This window comes from Phodopus roborovskii, unplaced genomic scaffold (assembly GCF_943737965.1).
Source record: "Phodopus roborovskii unplaced genomic scaffold, PHOROB, whole genome shotgun sequence".
Classification (NCBI taxonomy): domain Eukaryota; kingdom Metazoa; phylum Chordata; class Mammalia; order Rodentia; family Cricetidae; genus Phodopus; species Phodopus roborovskii.
In genome coordinates this window covers 52116171-52135353 of record NW_026126511.1, presented here as the reverse complement: position 1 = coordinate 52135353, position 19183 = coordinate 52116171, and the positions used below count along the sequence as shown (strand labels likewise).

The window sequence follows — 19183 nt, the reverse complement described above, 5'->3', positions numbered from 1 at the left end:
ACATTGATGTTTGTACCCTCATAATGACTTCATGTTTTCTTCACCATGACATTGTGATCCTCTCTATAACTAAATATGACTTTCACAGTGGTATATTTAGATTCAAGTAACTTCTGAGAACTCAAAATTATTTTGAATTGTGACCTCACAGTAACACAGTATGATGCTCAAAATAACTTTCTGTGCTCTCACAATGATTTTGTTTGACTTTCATGTTGCTTGTTTGTGCTTCTGAGAATGACTTATATACAGTTACAAAGAATTTGTGTGGGTTCAAAAATAAATTTGTCATATAACAATGACTTTATTTTTCCTCCCTTTGAATGAATCTTTGTGATCCTCATAGTGAGTTTGTGTATTCACAATGACTTGATATATTCTCAATGACTTTTATGATGCTCATCAATGACTCTTGTGAATTTCATAATGGCATTGGTTCTACTCAAAGTGACTTCTGTATCCTCAGAATGATTCTGTGTTCCCACTCACTGACTCTGTGTTACTTCAATGACTTATTACTTTTACACTGTCTTTGAATATCCTCACAATGACTTGTCCACCTTCATAATGACTATATTTGATACTACAATGAGTCTGTGATGATTACACTGACTCTTTGTAAACTTCACAATGATATTATATGTCCTCCCAGTGATTTGTTGGGTATTCATAAGAGTTCTAAATGATGCTCACAATCAATCAATAACCATTCATTGATTTTTAGTGCCTTCATATTGTCTTTTCAACTAACACAATGTCTCTGTATGCCACCCCAAAGACTCTGTGTGACTTTTACAATGACTTTGAATACCCTCACCATAGCTTGTGTGCCCTCATAATGGCTGTGTGACATTCATGATGACTCCATATGACCATCACAAAGATTCTATGTGATGTTCACAATGACATACTCAGAACATTTCTATATGCCCTCAGAATGGCTATACGTGACATCATGAGTATGCAGGCCCTAACAATGACTGTGCTTTCACATGATTTATGTGTCCTCCCAAAAATTTTGTGTATTCTCACATTGACTTTGTGTGACATTCACAATGATTTTGTTTGACCAAGAAAATGGTCAAACCACATAGAGATGTGACCCTCATATTGACCTTGTATAATGGTTTTGAGGTCTCTCACAATGACTTTGTGTGACCATCAAAATAATGTGTTTTGTTTTTGTTTTTTTGCTACACAATGACTTTTTGTACCTTCACATTGAATAGTGTACCCTTAGAAAGACACTGTATGCCCCTACCATAACACAGTATGCCCACACAGTGACTCTCTGTGCCATCTCAACGATTTAATATACCTTCACTGTGATTGTCCACACTTTTATCGACTCTGTGAGCCATCAAAAAGCCCCAGTGTGACTTTCACTATGAATTTGTGTGTCCTCACAGTAATTCTCTGTGACCTGACAATGATTATGTTTGCTGTTTAATATGACTTATTTTGATGCTGACAATAAATGTTTGTGTTCTCAGAACGACTACATGGGACCTTCAATCTAACTGTATGGACTTCACCATGACATTATGATTTTACAATCTCTCTGTGTGATCTTCACAATGACACTCTGTGACTCTTGTATTGACTTGTGTGCTCTCACAATGACTTTTAGTTCTTTCACAATGACTTTGTAGTCCCCTCATGATGATTCTTTGAGACCCACACTATGTCTTTGTATGACTTTACAATGACATCTCCTGCACTCAGAGTCTTGTGTCCTTATAACGAGTCTGAGTGACCATACTGTAACTCTGTGTTACCTCACAGAGATTCTTTGTCACCTTCACAATGACTTTGTATACTGTCACAATGACTTATTTGCTCTTATATTGACTGTGTGTAGCACTCATGTCTCTGTGGGGCTGTCAGGGTGACTGAGAGTGCAGTTCACGATTACTTTGTGTATTAGCACACATGCTATGATTGCATTTGCTGTCACAAATACTATGTATGATCTCATATGAGTATGTGTGCCCTCACAATGACTCTTTGTAACCTTCATAATGCCTCTCTGTAACTCTAATAATGACTTACATCCCTTCACAATGACCCTGTCTACCCTTACCATGTCTTTTTCATCCTTTACAATGATTCAGGGTTACCCTCACAATGAGATTGTTGTGTGCCATCACAATGACTGATCTTTCACAGTGAACTTCTTTGCCCTTCACAATGATTCTCTATAACCTACACTGTAACTTTTCTGCTTTCACAATGACATCTGCAATGTCATCTGTACCCCCATCATGTCACTATGTGTTCACACAATGACTCTGTATGGCTACACAGACTCTGACATACACAATGGTTTTGTATACATCATAATATCTGCTCTCATGACAACTGTTAATGACACTCACAAAGACACTTTGAGATCTTTACAATAATTCTGTGTGATATTGACAATAACTTATCAGACTCACAGAATGATACTATGTACCTTCAGAACGACTACATATTACATCATCTGAGTATGTGTGCCCTCAAAATGACCTTGTGTGTTCTTTACAATGACTCTTGTGACTCTGGCAATGATTTATCATTACCAAATGCCTATGTGACATTGACAGTGATTTATTCTGACCCTCATAATGATCATCTCCCCTCATAGTGACTTGGGGTGACATTAGCATGAGTATGTGAGACCTCATGATAACTTTGTGTGATCTTAACAATAAGTATTGGTGTGCTCATAATGAATTATGTAAATTTTGGAATGCCTGATGACATTGGTTCTGTATGGCTTTCTGTCTTATTCAGAATGACCCTCACTATGAGAACATGTGCCCTCCAAATGACTCTGTGTGACATTCACAGTGACTATCTCTTCACAGTGATGTTGTGCACTCTCATAATGACTTTTTGTGACCCACACTTTAACTTTGTATGCCCTCACAATGACTTCATTTTGTGTTTCCAAATGACTCTTCGTTAAACTCATAGTGACTTTGTGTGACCTTCACAACCACAACTTGTGCACTCACAACTACTTGTATTTCATACTAATGACTTTATATTTCTACACAATGACCCGGGGGGCTTCAATGGAACTCTGGTAACATTCACAATGACTTTTTATATACACATAATGACTTGTCTGCTCTATATTGACTGTGTGTTACACTCACAATGACAGTGTGACCTTCCAGTGACATGGGATGACATCCATAATGACTCTTGTCAAACATACACTGGTTCTTTGTGTTCTCACAAAGACTATCCATGATCTTATATGAGTATATGTGACCTCACAAGGACTCTATGTACCCTCACAATCACATTATATGACCTCAAAATGACTTCGTGGACTCTAACACTGACTTTTGCTGCCTCACAGTTACCTTGTGCTCCCTCACCATGTCTTTGTACGCTCTTTAGAATGATCCTTTGTAACTTTCAAAGAGTCCATGGGCCCATAACTTTGAATTTTCAGTGACGAGTAGGCCCTCAGATAGAAACTGTATGCACATGCACCCACAATAACACATGTACCAACACAATGACTGATGCTGTCACAATGACTCTATGTGACATTCATAATGACTTTATAGCCTCACCATGATTGCGTGACCTTATATTGACCCTGTGAACCCTCAGAAAATCCCTAGTATGACCTTCATAATGGCATTTTGGGTCCCCACAAAGACACTTGGTGACCTCAAAATGTTTATGTGTTATGTTCACAATAATTCTATGTGCACTCATAATGACTATGTGAAGGTCACAGAGGAATTGTGAGGGTACAAATACTTGTAAGAGATTATACATAAGCTTTGTGAAAACAAATAGAATCATAGTATATATGACAATAAGTCATTGTGAGCTTTATTCAGAATTATCATGACAGTGACAGAGAATCATTGTGACCTTTACTCTGACTCTATATGACCCTCACTGTGACACTGCCTACCCTCACAATGACTCTCAGGATGCATTTGTGTTCTCTCAAAATGACTCTAGGTTATATCCACAATGAGACTCTATGACCCTCATATGGGCTATATGGTTTCACAATCACTTGGAATATCCTTACACTGTGGGCCCTTAATATTGACTCGTGCAACCACAATGGCTTTTTTCTTTCACAGTGACTTTGTACATCCTCACAGTGATTCTTTGAAAGCCACACTGTAACCTTTTGTGATGTCATAAGGAATTCTCATGCACTCACAATCGTTTATGTGCCCTAAAAATGATTGGGTGTGCCCATACTATAACCCTTTATGACCTTACAGAATCTCCGTGCTATTTTCATAATGACTTTTATACCATCACAATGGCTTCTCTTTCCCTAAAATGACTGTATGACAGTCACATTGTATCACACACTATGAGTCTATTTGCTTCCACAAAGGCTATGTGTGATTTCATGAGTATTTGAGGCCTCACAGAGATTCTCTGTGACCTTCACTATGATTTGGTCACTATTAAAATGACTTCTTACCTTCACAATGATATTGTATGACTTCACAATGGTGTTGTACACCCTGAACATTGATGTGAACATTGATGTTGTACTCTCAAAATGACCAGTGCTCCATAACCTTGACTTTTTATGGCCTTAATGATTCTTACTGTCACAATGACTTTGAGCACCCTTATCATTGACTTGTGTGCTATTACAATGACTTTTTCTTTTATAATTACTTCATGCACTACTCACAATAATTCTTTGAAACCATACTATGATGTTTTGTGACCTCACAAGTAAATCTCAGGCATATAAATTTGGTGTACCCACACTAGGACTCTTTGTGACCTTACATAGACGTGGTGTCACTCTCACAATGACCTGTATGCCTTTACAATGACCTGTCTGCAATCATAATGACTATGTTTGACACAACAATTTTCTGTCATTGTAACAATGATTCAAAGTAAAGTTCACAATAACTTAGTGTCACATATGCCATGATTCTATTTGATTTTACAATTCTATGTGTGGTGTCATATGAGTATTTGTACCTTCAAAATGCCTCTGTGGCCTTCACTATGACTCTGTCACCATCATAATGACTTCTGTATCCTTCCAATAACAATGTGACCTCACAATGATGCTGTGTGCCCCAAACATTGACTTTGTACCCTCAAAAATGACCTAGTATTCCTTAACTTTGACTTTTTATGGCCTTAACGATCTTAGTTACCCTCATATCATTGACCTGTGTGCCATCCCTATGACTTCCTGTTCTTTCTCAATGACTTTGTGTGCCCTTTGCAAGGATTCCTTGTGACCCACAATATAACTTTTGTGTCCTCAAAATGGCATCTTTCACATTCATAATGACTTCTGTGCCCTAAAGATGACATCACTATATGCCCACACAATGACTCTGTGTGACCTCATAGAAACTCTGTTTGACCTGTGCATTAAATTTTTGACCCTCATAATGACACTCAGAATATTTTTGTTTGTGTGACTACATGTGACCTCATATGAGGATGTTTGTCCTCACAATGTCTTGTTGTGACCTTTACAACTCACTTTGGTGCTCACAATTACTTATGTGGTCTAATAATGACTCAGTGGGTCATTCAGAGTGAATATATTTGCCCTCCCAATGACTCCATGTGTACAATGTTTTTTTGTGTCCTCTCAGTGAGGTCGTGTACCCTTACATTGACTTTGTGTGCCTCGAATAGTTACTTTGTGTAGCTACCATAATGACTCTACGTGACCCTCTGTGATAGTTCACTGTGCATGACCTTGTATGCCCCTCACAATGTCTTTTTGCAATCCTTACAAAAATGTCATATGTAATTCATAATAGATGTTTGTGCCCTCACAATAGCTAGTGTGCCCTTGGGATGACACTGTGCCTAAACAATGCAAAGTGTGCCCACATCATAACCCTGTGTGCCTTCACAATAACTCCATGCATTCATTGTAATGACTTGGGATATCTTCATCATGATTGTGACCTTACTTTTATTCTGTGAGCTCTTAAAGAGCCTCAGTGGACCTTAACAATGACTTTTTGTGTCATCACAATGACTGTGTGACCTCACAATGTTTCAGTGTGGTGTTCACAATCATTTATTTTGATGTTGACACTGAATCTATATGTCCTCATATAGACTATGTTTGTTCTTCACTCTGACACTGTATCACCCTCACCATGACATTGTATGCCATCACAATGTGTCTAATTTTTATGACCTTGAGTATTTGATTGTGTTCCCTCAAAAGGACTCTAGTTGACATTCACATTTGTACCCTGTGACACTGGTAGTGACTTGTGTGCTCTCACAATGACTTGTATCTTCAGAGTAAGTTTGTGGGTCCTTAACATTGATTTGTGTGTCATCACAATTCCTTCTTTTCTTTCACAGTGATGTTGTACACTCCTCACAATGATTCTTAAAGACCCACACTGTGACTTTGTGTGACCTCACAGTAACCTCTTGTGTACTCACAATGTTTTATGTGCCCTCATAGTGATTCTGTGTGCCCACACTATAAGTCTGTGTGACCTCACATACTGTGTGACCCTCACAATGCCTTTTGATACCATCACAGTGACTTGCCTACCCTCATAATGACTGGGTGTAACAATAACAATGACTTTGTTTCACCTTTACAATGACTCTGTGATGCTCACAATGACTTATTGTCAGATACACTATGAATCTGCTTGCTTTCACAAAAACTTGTGCAATGTGCCCTCTCAATTACTCTGTGTGAACTTCATAATGAATGGAGAAACATTAATCAAGGTGGCTTACATTTTCAGAGGTCAGTCCATTAATATCATTGTAGGCAGGAAGGTAGCATGCAGGCAGAAATGGTACTGGAGAGGTAGCTGAGAGTCTTACATGTTGACTCTCAGGCAACAGGAAGTAGTATGAGTGTCACACTGAATGAAGTTTGAGCAAAGAAGACCTCAAGGCCCACCCCCATCTTGACACACTTCTTCCAACAAGGCCACATTTACTCCAACAAAACCACTCCCTTGGTGGTTATTTTATGCCTTTACCATAACTTTGTCTTCCTTCACCATGATGTTGTAAACCTTTCACAATGACACATTGTGACCCTCACATTGAGTTTGTATGCATGCCCTCTCAATGACTTGGAGTTTGTTTGACCATGACACTGTGGTCATAATGTTTTTTTTTTTTTTTTTTTTTTTTTTGTTTTACTTTGTTTTTGTTTCATTTTTTTTTTTTTTTTTTTTTTTTTTTTTTGTGATTTTCACAATGACATTCTGTCCCCTCACAATGATCTCTGTCCCCTCAAAATGACTTTTTGTCCATGTATTGAAGTTTTGTCCTCATTGTATCTCAGTTTGACCCTCAAAATGAATTTGTGTCTCCTCACAATGATTTTGTTTGACTTTCATGTTGACTGCTGGTGTTCCTCTTAAAGACTTGTGTGTACTCTCACAGTGAGTTTGTGTGCCTTCACAGTGACTTTATGGGCACTTAACATTTACTTCTATGTCCTCAAAGTGACTTTGTCTCCCTTCACACTAGCTTTGTATTCTGTTCACAATAAATCTTTGTGACCTTTCCAGTGAGTTTGCATGCCATCTCAATGACTTTCTGTGACCTTCACCATGACATTATATACACTCAAAATTATTTCTGAGCCCTGATAATAACCCTGTTGCCCACACAATGAGTCTGTGTGACTTCACAGTGACTCTATGATTTTCACACTGACATGTCTGCCTGCATAATGACAATGGCTGACGTTCATAATGATTCTGTGTGACCTTCACAATGACTTTGTACCCATTTGCAATGGCTTTTGTTGCCCTCACAATGTCTTTTTTATCATCACAATGACTGAGTTTCTTTTCAAAGACTCTGTGTGACCTATACAATGACTTTGTATACTTTTACAATAACTTGTATGTCCTCATAATGGCATTGTGGCATCATAAACTTGTGTGACTTTCACAATGGTCTTAGTGAAGCAGAAAATGTTTCTATTTCTCCCAGAATGACTGTGTGATATGAGTACGATTACCCTTACAGTGATTTTTGTGCCCTAATAATTAATCAGTGTAAATTTGCCATGAATGTGTTTGCCCTCAAATAACTCTTAGGACCCTCACAATGATTTGTGTGTCTTCCAGTGATGTTGTGGGAAGTCATATGCCCAGACATTGTCTGACTTTTGCGTAACTATCATAGTGACTCTTTGTGACCCTCACAATTATGTTTTATGATTCACAATGACTTTTTGTATCCTCACAATGATAAATGTGCCCTCAGCATGATGCTGTGTGCCCTAACAATAACCATGTGCTCCCATAGATTTACTGTACTGTGTGTCATACGACCTTTATAATTATTTTGTAAACACCTGATTTTTTGCTCTTTTATTGTCTCTGTGAGCTCTCAAAAGTCCTGTTTGACCTTTATAGTGACTTGGTGTCATAATGATTCTTTGTGTGCTTACAATATTTCTGTGTGATGGTCACAATGACTTATTGTAATGCTCACAATATTTCCATGTGTCTTCATAATTAATGCATGTGCCCTTCTCTGTGGCTGTGTATGACCCTTACCATGGCATTGTTTGTGTGCCTTCACAATGACTGTTTGTGATAGCCACAATGACTCTAAATGACCCTCACTACTTGATTGTGTGCCCTCAAAATGACTTGAAGTGAGCTCCACAATGAATCTCTGTGGGCCTCATATGGCACATTTGCCCTCACAATGAATAGGTATGTCCTAATAATGAATTTTGGTTTTTGTTTGTTTGGTTTTTTTTTTGTTTGGTTTTTTTTTTTTTTGGTTCTTAACATTAACTTGTATGCAATCTCAGAGACTTTTGCTCATTCACAATGACTTTGAGCTTCATAATGATTCTTGAAACCCTCTCTACGACTTTGTGTGAACACACAATGACATCTTATGCAGTCACAATGTCTTTTGTGTTCTCATGATAACTCTCTGTGTCTACCCAATAATTTTGTGTGATCACCCAGAGACTTTGAATGACCTTCACAATGACTTTGTATACCATCGCATGACTGGTTTGTCCTTAAAATGACTGTGTTTAACATTCATTTTCTACCAACTTCACAAACATTGTGTACAATATTCCCTATGAGGTTTCTGTCTTCAAAATGACTCTAGGTGACCTTCACAAGCACTCTCAGTGACCTCATAACAAATTATGTGCCCTCACAATGACTTTTTGTGTCCTCACCATGATGTAGTGTTTCTTCACAGTGACTTTGTACACCCTTCAATGATCCATTTTGACCCACCATGTAACTTTGTGTGGCCTCGTAATGACTGTGTGCTCTTCCCAATGACTCTTTGAAACTCCATGTGACCTTCATGATCACAAACTGTGTATTCACAGTGACTTCTTTGCCCTCATAATGATGTGTTTGACACTCACAAGAGTCCTCATAATGATTCTGTGTGCACAGGACTCTGCCTGGTCTCACAGAGACTCTGGTTGACCTCCCCAATGACTTTTTCTACCCCCACAGTGACTTGTCTGTCCCCATAATGACTATGTGTTACATCCACAATGACTCTCTGTGACCTTCACAGTGGTTATGTTTGATGTTCAAATTGACTTTTTGTCAGGCACACAGTGATCTTTATGCATTCTCGACGACTTTGTGACCATCACAGTGATTCTGACTGACCTTCACCATGTGATTTCATGCAATCAATTGACTCTGTGTGGCTTCCACAATGACTCTGTGATCCCCATGCCTGGCATGCCTCCACAATGACACCATATGACCTCACAATGATTTTGTATATTCTCCACAATGACTCTTGTGACACAATGAATTTATGTGATCTTCAAACAGCTGTGTGACACTAACAATGACTTATCCTCATCCTCAGAAGGACTTTGTGTGCCCTCACAATGAATTTCTATAACATTACAATGAGTACCAATCAAAATGAATTTTGTGTGACTTTGACAATAAATATGAATGTATTTACAATAAATCTGTGTGATTTGCACATTGACATGGCCTTCACAGATGCTTTGGATCCTTTAGTCTGACTTATAATGACTCTCACTGTGACATTGTATGCCCTCACATTTACTCGGTATGACCTTCACAATTCTCTGTATGACACTCACTAAAAAGTTGTATGCCCTCAAAATGGCTAGAGACAAACTTGACAATGAGTCTCAGTGACTCTCATAAAGAACTGAGTGCTCGCATGATGACTTTATTTTCCTTCACCTTGTCTTTGTGTTACCTTCAGAATGACTCTTAGTGATCCTCACATTGAGTTTGTGTATAGAGTGACTTTCTGTGTCCTATCCAATTATTTTTGGGATACTAATAATGACTTTCTGTGACTTAACAATGACACTGTGTGTGTATTCACAATAACACCTGACCCTCATAATGATCCCATGGGTCTGTTTGGTCTCGCAGTGGTTCTTTGTGATTTTCACAATGACTTTGTATACCCTCACAATGATGTGTCTGCCCTCATCATGACTGTTTGTGACATGCATAATGACTATGTGACCTTTACACTGACACTGTGTGACCATCACCATGGTATTGTGTGCCCTCACAATGACCTGTGTGACATTTACAATGATTCTCTGTGACTTTTATAATGACTTTGTGACTGTCCCATGATTTTTGTTCCATCATAATGACTCTGTGTACCCTACTAAAGACTGTGTGGCCTCCACTATTATTTTGATATACCCTCATAATAACCTGCATGGCCTCATAATGGCTCTGTGACACTCATGAAGACTGTGTGACCTTCACAATGATACTGTGTGATGTTCACAATGACATACTGTGATGCTCAGAATATTTCTATCTGCCCTCAGAATGACTATGTGTCACCTCATATGAGTATGTATATCCTCATAATGACACCATGTGACTTTCAAAACGACTCATTTTGACATCCACAATGACTTATGTGCCCTAACATGAACTCAGTGTGACATTCACAATAAATGTCTTTTCTCACAATGGCGTTTTGTGTCCTCATAATGATTTGTGTGTCCTCACAATGAGGCTGTATGCCCTCCCATCTACTTTGCCTGACCTTCACAATGACTCTGTGTTACCATCACAATGGCCCCATTTGATCCTCACAATGACTTTGTGGGTCCTTCACAATGACCCTTACTACCCTTCATAGTGATGCTATATGTGTTTCACAACAGCTTTTTGTGCAGTCAAAATGAATACTGTGCCCTCACAATAGCAACGTGTACCCATACTCTGTGTGCTGTCGCAATGGCTCCATGTGTCCTTTATAATGTCTTTGTATGTACTCATTGTTAGCATAAAGTTCGAGGGGGACTTTGCGTGGGGGGACCATGGCAGATTCCATGGCAGGCGACGGTGACCTAGGTGGAGGAGCAAACACATGAGGCAGACAGAGTTTAAGTGAGTTTTATTAGAAAGGGGGAGGGGCGGGGGAAGGAAAGAGAAAAGAGGTTAAAGAGACACAGAGACAGGACAGAAGAGAAGAGGGAGACAAGAAAAGTCCAGTCTGCCCCAGAGGAACAGCGGGAAAGAGACAGAGGGGAGAGTAGGAAGAGAGCAGAAAGAGAAGAGAGTGGCGAGAAAGAGCCGGAAAGAGAGCAAGGAGCAGAAAGAGAGCGCAAGTGGGCGGGGTCTTTCTTTTAAAGGGGTCCTTTGTACTCATGGAACTCTGGGCTGACCAGGATACCGCCTGAGTGCATTCTGCCAGGTGACAGGGGCAGGCCAACATAATGCCTGAATCCTTACACTCATCATATTGTGTGTCATTAAACTAACTCTGTGAGCCCTCAGAAAGACTCAGTGTGACCTTTACAATTGCTTTGAGTGTCCTTACAATGATTACGTGTCATATTCACAATGACACTATAATTTTATGTGCTGTCACAATGACTATGTGTGACCTTCACTCTGACACTGTATGACCCTCACCACGACATTGCGTGTCCTCACAATGACTCTGTGTGACCCTCACAGTGAGATATTTCCCTCAAAATAATTATGTGTTATTCCCAATGATCTCTGTGTCCGTGATTTTATGTGACCTCACAATGGTTTGATATATTCTTCACAATGACCCATATGATATTCTCAGTGGCCCTGTGTGACCTTCAAATGGCTATATGATGTTGACAACATGTCCTCAGAATGAATCTATGTGCATTTCATGATTACGACTGTAACTCTGTGTGACCTGCGTGATAATGATGCACTTTGCTCTTCCCGGAGACACTGTATACCCTCACAGTGACTTTGTGTGCCCTTGTAATGGCTGCGTGACACTCACAATGCCTACATTTGCTCCTCACAATGATTTTGTGTGTCCCCCCAAATGATGTTGTGTGCACTTCAGTGACTTTTCGTGCCCTCACAAAGCCTCATTGTAACCTCCACATGCCCTCATGATGACCCTGTATGACCTTCACGATGATTCCTTGTGACCCTTACAATGACTTGTGTCCTCTCACCATGACTGTGTGCCTTCAATGACTTTCTGTGCCCTTCACAATGACTCGTTGTGTCCTTCAAATGACTTTTGTGAGTTCTCCCAATGAATGTTTATGTCCTTCACACTGACTATTACACAGTTACTTCTGAGTCCCCAAATAATTGTCTGTGTCTTCACAATAGCTTTGAGTGCCCTTCACAATATATGTGATCCCCACAATGATTACTTCATATTTTAAAATAAATTTTTATTGAAAATTTTTTCATATATATTCTTTTTTTCTTTCTCTCTTCCTGTTTCTTTTGTCTTTTTTCTTTTTCTTCCTTTTTTTTTTTTTTTTTTTTTTTTTTTTTTTAGACATGGTTTCCCTATATAGCCATAGTTGTTCTAGAACTAGCTCTGTAGACCAAGGCTGTCCTTGAACTCAAAGATCTGCTTGCCTCTGTATCCCTAGTGCACACCCACCACACCTAGTTATACAATATATATTGATCATGGTTTCCTCGACCAGTGCTTCCCAGATCTTTCTAACCTACACACACACACACACCTCTACATCCTTTCTTTTTCTCTATTTAGAAAACAAACAAGAGAAAAAGAAACCCCACAAGAAATATCATTCAGATACACATTCACAAAAAAAAAAAAAAAAAAAAAACAAAGCCCATTAAAAACACAAATTCAAAAACTATAACATATCAGCAAATGAACAGTAAGACAGTAAGCAGATGCTTGCAACTCCTTTAAGAGCAGCTCCCTAATTTGCATAAGTGGCCAGGCTGTTAGCTAGCAGATAAGATTCATGTGGTTAGAAAAAGATAAAGATTTACAATAAAGAAAAATATACATAGGCTTGGGAGAGAAAATAAAAACAGTATTTGGTTAAAAAAGAAATAGCGTGACTGGGCAGTGGTGGTACATGCCTTAAATCCCAGCACTCAGGAAGCAGAGGCAGAGGCAGGCAGATCTCTGTGATTTCAAAGCAAGCCTGGTGTACAGAGTGAATTTCAGGAGAGGCAAAAGTTCACAGAGAAACCCTGTCTCAGATAATGTAAAAACATAAAAGGAAAAGAAATAGAGTAATTAAAAAAGTCACGTAAAAATAGAAAATACACAGAGAGTCTGGATACTGTATGCTATTGTGTTGCCTTTAAATTGCTTGATTGCCAAGGAAAGAGTTACAGCTGCTAAAATACATTTGATTAAAAATGCTGCTAAATTAATCCAACTTATATATTTTGAAAATGCATTGACTTCAAAATTTAAGTCTAAGGACAGGTTACTTGGGAAAAGAATTTCTACTTTTGTTTCTACAGAAAATGAAAAGCTGTGGATTCCTTCCAGACTAATATAGTTTAATAAAGCCAGAGCCCCCTGAAACAGCATTCCAGGTGATCCAGCATCTAAAATAGCTGAGATGATGCAGCCTTACAGACTACAAAAACAAGGACTTGGCCAGGTTTCTGTGTTTTGTCATGATCCCCATGGTATAAACAGCATCCCCAACCAGTAGGAAGCAATTTGGAGAAGATGATGCCCACATTCCCAAATATTTTTTATAAATGTTTGTTTTTACTTAAATGGGGTTGGTTATAAATGGTTAATGATCACAACAAATCTCTTTTTAGAGGTGAAAGGGGGATTATGGTATAGAAATGAATACTTTGTATTGGAATAGATTTTCATTTATTGATACAAATTTAAGGTTAATTTTGTGATATATATATTTCTCTTGTTTAGGTATTGTGTTTGTATAGCTCATTTAAAATGTATAATTAAGTACAGATTATAGAAGTTACCCATGATAGTCAAAACTATAGTTAGGGTTTCTAGATATATAGAGAGAAGTTTCAATTGGATAGTCATTCTTCAAACTTTTCTAAGACCTATAGAATATGGCATTTACAATGGTGTAGGGTTTTGCTTAACAGTGAGGCACAACTGTTCCTGGTTACACAACTGCATCAGAAGGGAAGACAGCCAACAGTTTCATAAATAATACAAGTCTCTGTGACCTTTACGACACACAATGAGCTATGTCATCAGAATTCTTTGTGTAATACACATACATTCTGTATGACCTTAACAATGACTTTGTGTGAGATGCACAGTGACTTAGTGTGATGCTCACAATGATTTTATGTACCCTTACAATGACTATGTGTGACTTCACAATGAGTGTGTGTGCCCTTACAGTGACTCTGTATGATTCACAAAATTACATTGTGTTCTTTCTCAAAGACACTGTGTTATCTTACAATGGCTTTGCTCACCACTACAATAACAATGCATGATATTCACAATGACTACGTATGACATTCACAATAAGTTTTTGTGACTTCACAATGATTTGTGTCTTCAAATGAATCTCTGTGATCTTCATCATGACATTATATCCTCACAATAAAATTTGACTGTGACTCTGAAAAGGACTCTGGCTTCTGTGACTTGTGTGACCTCACAATGACCTTGCGTGCTCTTATAATGAGTTCATATGCCCTCACAATCATTATATCTGACTTTCACAATGACTGTGTAACTATCACAATGTCTCTATATGACCTTGACAATGACTCTGTGTGATTCAAGCAATGACTTTGTGCATCTTCACAATGACTTTGGGTGTCCTCACAATGACTCTGTATGACCTAAACAATGACCTTGAGAGCTCAAAATCACTTATATGTCCTCACAAATGACTTTGTGTACTGTCATAACCCATGTGACCATCACAATTATTCTGTATACCCTTTAATGTGTGACCTTCACAATGACATTGTATATCTTCTCAATGACTTTTGAGCCCTTACAATGACTATATGTGATGTCACAATGACTTGGTACTCAATTACTATTTGGATTTCATTATGAATAGTTATGATTCTGTGCCCTCACAATTACAGTCACTTTTACAATAACTTTATGTATCTTCATAATTGTGTGGCTTTCAGGATGACTTTGTGTGGCCTCTCAATGACTTTGTATGCCCTCACAATCCTTTGTGTTCCCTCCAGATGACTTTGTATGCCTCATAGTAACTGTACTTCATGATGACGTTCTGTGCCTTCACAGTGACTGTGTACCTTCCAACGTGACTGCTTGATCTTCAAAATGACTTTCTGTGACTATGTGTCCTCAGGACTGTGTGCCTTACAGCATGAATCTGCTTGATCTTCACAATGACTTCCTGTGATCTTGTAATTACTTTAGTGCCCTCACAAATGGCAGTGTATGCTCTTTACAATGACTCCTTTCATGCTCATAATGGCTTTCTGTGACCTTCACAATAACTTTGTGTACATTTACAAAGACTGCTATGCCTTTGCAATTATTTCATATGAATCCAAGAGACTCTTTTTACCCTCACAATGACTGTGTGTCCTCCGCAATGGCTCTGTGCATCCTCTCTGTGACTTGCATGTCACTCTACATGATTTATGACACTCAGGTGAATTTTTGAAGCAAGCATAATATAACCACAACCACAAAATGATTTTGACTTGACATGTAACTAAGAATAATAAGTATCAATTTTATTCACAATTTTTAAAAAGCATTAAAAAAGGTTTGTATTGGAAAGTGATAATTTACAATTTATAAATTCCAGTTTGTAAAACAGTCATGATGATATCTAAGCTGGTACAAACTATCTTAAAAAGCAATGATTGTTTCTTTTTTCATTTTCTGTTCCTTTTCTTCTGACACAGACAGCAGTGCTTATCCTAAGTAACAGCAGCAGTAAATCTTTAAAGTAGAAAACCCCACAATTCAAAATATATTCCATATATTCAAAATAGAAAACACATGGCTTGCCCTGACTGATTCAAAAATCCTCATCTCCAACTTGTCCTTCCTTCTGCCATGTGAAAGATGGTGCTGGTGCCGTCTATGCCTAGATGCCTCTTCATATCAGCGTCTTGACATCAGCATCCCAGCTCCCATGTAATCAGCCTTGTAAGATGTTCCAGTAACAAGAGTGCAGGTTGCAGTTTTCCCCTCTTGTTTAGAGTATAAAATGTAAAACACTGTTGCATGTTTCTAGAGCGGCCAGTGGGAGAAGTCGCCTTTCTGATGATAATCTAGGATCTCCCAAGTGCAGTATCAGATGAAATCCATTTTTAACCCTCAGCATTTCTCTTCTGATTGAAAGTGAGTTTTTGGGATTCAGGGCCAAAGGCTTGCTTCCAATCGGGTGTCTTTCTTTGAAGTCCATCAGGGCTTGGCACGTGGAAAATATATTCAGGTTACACAAAGGAACACAACCCTGCTGGCTTTGATCATCCCTCTGTCATAACACAGATGATTAGGTTGCAAACAATGGCACACACATGTTCATTATGAGGAGGCTATGGGGGGGTGGGCTCAGCTTGCATCCTCATGGAAGTCTGCTGGTTAAATCCTAAATATCTGTGACTGTCTTAAAGCCAAATCCTCATAAGGGTTGGGGACACACAAACAAAATGCCAATAGGTTATGACTGGGCACCACATGGACATGAAAGCAGATATGAACTACCGTGGAACACTCTATGGTAGTGTTCTTACATCTGGTAAAGAACAGATGTTATGGTAAGCAATGGATATGGACAAGCCACACATCAAAAGCTGCAATAATGAATAGAGAGAGGTCACAGGAAGAGGGCTCATTAAATTCTACTCATGTCTTACAAGGAGAGAAAATCATGGCGGGCGGGGGAGGGGGAGAGGACAGAAGATAAAAGAATCGAGGAAGATAGCATCTCAATGTTTGGTTTCAGTGTTGGGTAAAAGAGCCTGATTTAAACAGGGCACCTTCAAAACAGATTTGGTGAACTCTACCACCCTGATGCTCAGAGATCTAGCTTTTTAAAGTGTAAAAATAATAGAGCAACAGACTAGGGTTGAAAGGCAGAGGCCAAATCTGATGACGTAAGTTCAAACTGGAGACCAAAATAAAACCTGCTCAACGAAGCCATAGGGTAAAAGATGAAGAGAAAAACTAGTCCTAGTTCTTGCTTAGCTTTAAAAACTGTTCTGGGAGTTCCATGCTAACCCATGGAAGAAGATGGGTTAGCATGAGTATTACAAAGCCTCGGTTAGATACATGGCACCGGGGAGCCTGTTCTCCCAAACTATCTGCCAACCACACTTCTCCACATCTGGTTCCAATACACACTGGATTCCCAAGAAGGGCCCTTCAGTAGCACACTGGATGTGCTGAAGCTTTTCAGATAAGCTCAGGTGCAGACCACAGATTACTATATGAGAAATCTGGGCCCTGTAAGCTCAGCACAGAGGCAGACCTAACATGTTTCCACAGTCACCAGGCCAACCAGGCTTCAGGATATGCATAGTAGGTGGTTTGAATATATTTCTATCCACATTCACAGCCATATTCCATAACCCAGGCCTCCTCTCCTGTCAGCTCTGTCACACATCCGGGGGGAGGGGGAGGAGGCCAAAAGAGCTCTCATAACAGGGCAATCAACCTCACCAAACCACGATTTAGGCAGGGCTACAAAGTCCCTTCAAACTACTGATGCATACCACTCTGCTGATGAGAAAGTCACTTTTTCTCAATAGAAATCCCCAGAGCTCTACCTAAAATCTAAGAAAGGAATCTGCCACAGCTTTTCTGTAGGGTAATGGGTTGTTTTGGAAAGAGAATGTCTAGGAAAGTTTATACTCTGGGTCTTGTGAAACCACATTCACCATGAACGTAAGGAGGAGCCAGGCTGGATCCTGCCATGCCCACAGTTTTGCAGGCAGCACATTCCACCTATCAGTCCTTCAAATTGCTCTCAGCTAAAGTTCTTGTTTGGGGGAGAAGTGCGGGTCTTGAGGCCGCCTACAGAGTCTCTCCTTGCTTCTCGCTGGAGTTTCAGCTTACAGCTGGTCTGGCTCAGAAGCAACTGGTTGAAAGGCTGGAAATGCTGCCAGCTTGGTTCAGATTTATTATTGCTTCCAGAAGCCACAGAAGATCAAGACTGCTCAGTCTGTAAGCCTCAACAAAGGCGTGTCCACAGCCACACCTCCACTTCAGGAAGATGGCCTTCAGGCATCCTAAAACAACAACAGAGAAAGGGCTTGAAAAATGGCATCTTCTACGTTAAAGCTGCTGTGTAGTCATTCTAAAACTGATTGTGCAGAGTAGTGTCACATACTCAAGCATCCATTACTGTGTCTTCCGAGAAAGTAACGACAGTTTTGTAACAACGCGATGACCAATATGTACTGAGTACTTGAAAGATGACACTGTAATCCATAATAATCACAATGACTTAAAAACCATTTCTTTGTTCATCAACCTCATCCAAACATTTGAAGGCACCGCTTCAATGTGCAGCTTCCTAAAACATTTGTAGATAAGTCATTCGTGGCCTCCAGAAATGAGGGTGGCCTGTGAACACTGCCACCCTATCTTGTCACCTCAGTCACAGAACCTCAGACTTCCATTCTTGGCAGATGTTTGCAAAGACAGGGGGACTAGGATGGCTCTTAATGGTCTCCCTGGAATAGACACAGTCTTCTTATGATGATAACCCTCAACATGGGATTGTATCACAGAAAGTGTGGCCTCCCTTCAAAAAGGGACCAGGCATCTGCCAGCTGAATGCTGCCAGAAGGGGCAAAAACCTTGCTTTCATGCACTGTCCCTTGGTAATGTGTTCATCACTGATTTGCATTGGTAACATAGGTAAACATAAGGAAAACATTTCTAGGTAAAAAGCTTATCTAGAAACCAGAGGGTCTGAAGTCTGTTTGAATACCGG

The 19183-nt window shown here is 39.3% G+C and overlaps 1 protein-coding gene across 1 annotated transcript in view; it reads right to left on the bottom strand.

Annotated features, from left to right (window-relative positions):
- Positions 1–15944: 15944 nt before the first annotated feature.
- Positions 15945–19183, bottom strand: part of Tnfrsf19 (TNF receptor superfamily member 19) — a 92825-nt gene continuing 89586 nt past the window's right edge. Inside the window, exon 10 of the mRNA XM_051195570.1 lies at positions 15945–18473. Within this exon, the coding sequence (XP_051051527.1) occupies positions 18465–18473 (9 nt within the window). The 3' untranslated portion in view covers positions 15945–18464. The remainder of the gene's footprint in view (positions 18474–19183) is intronic.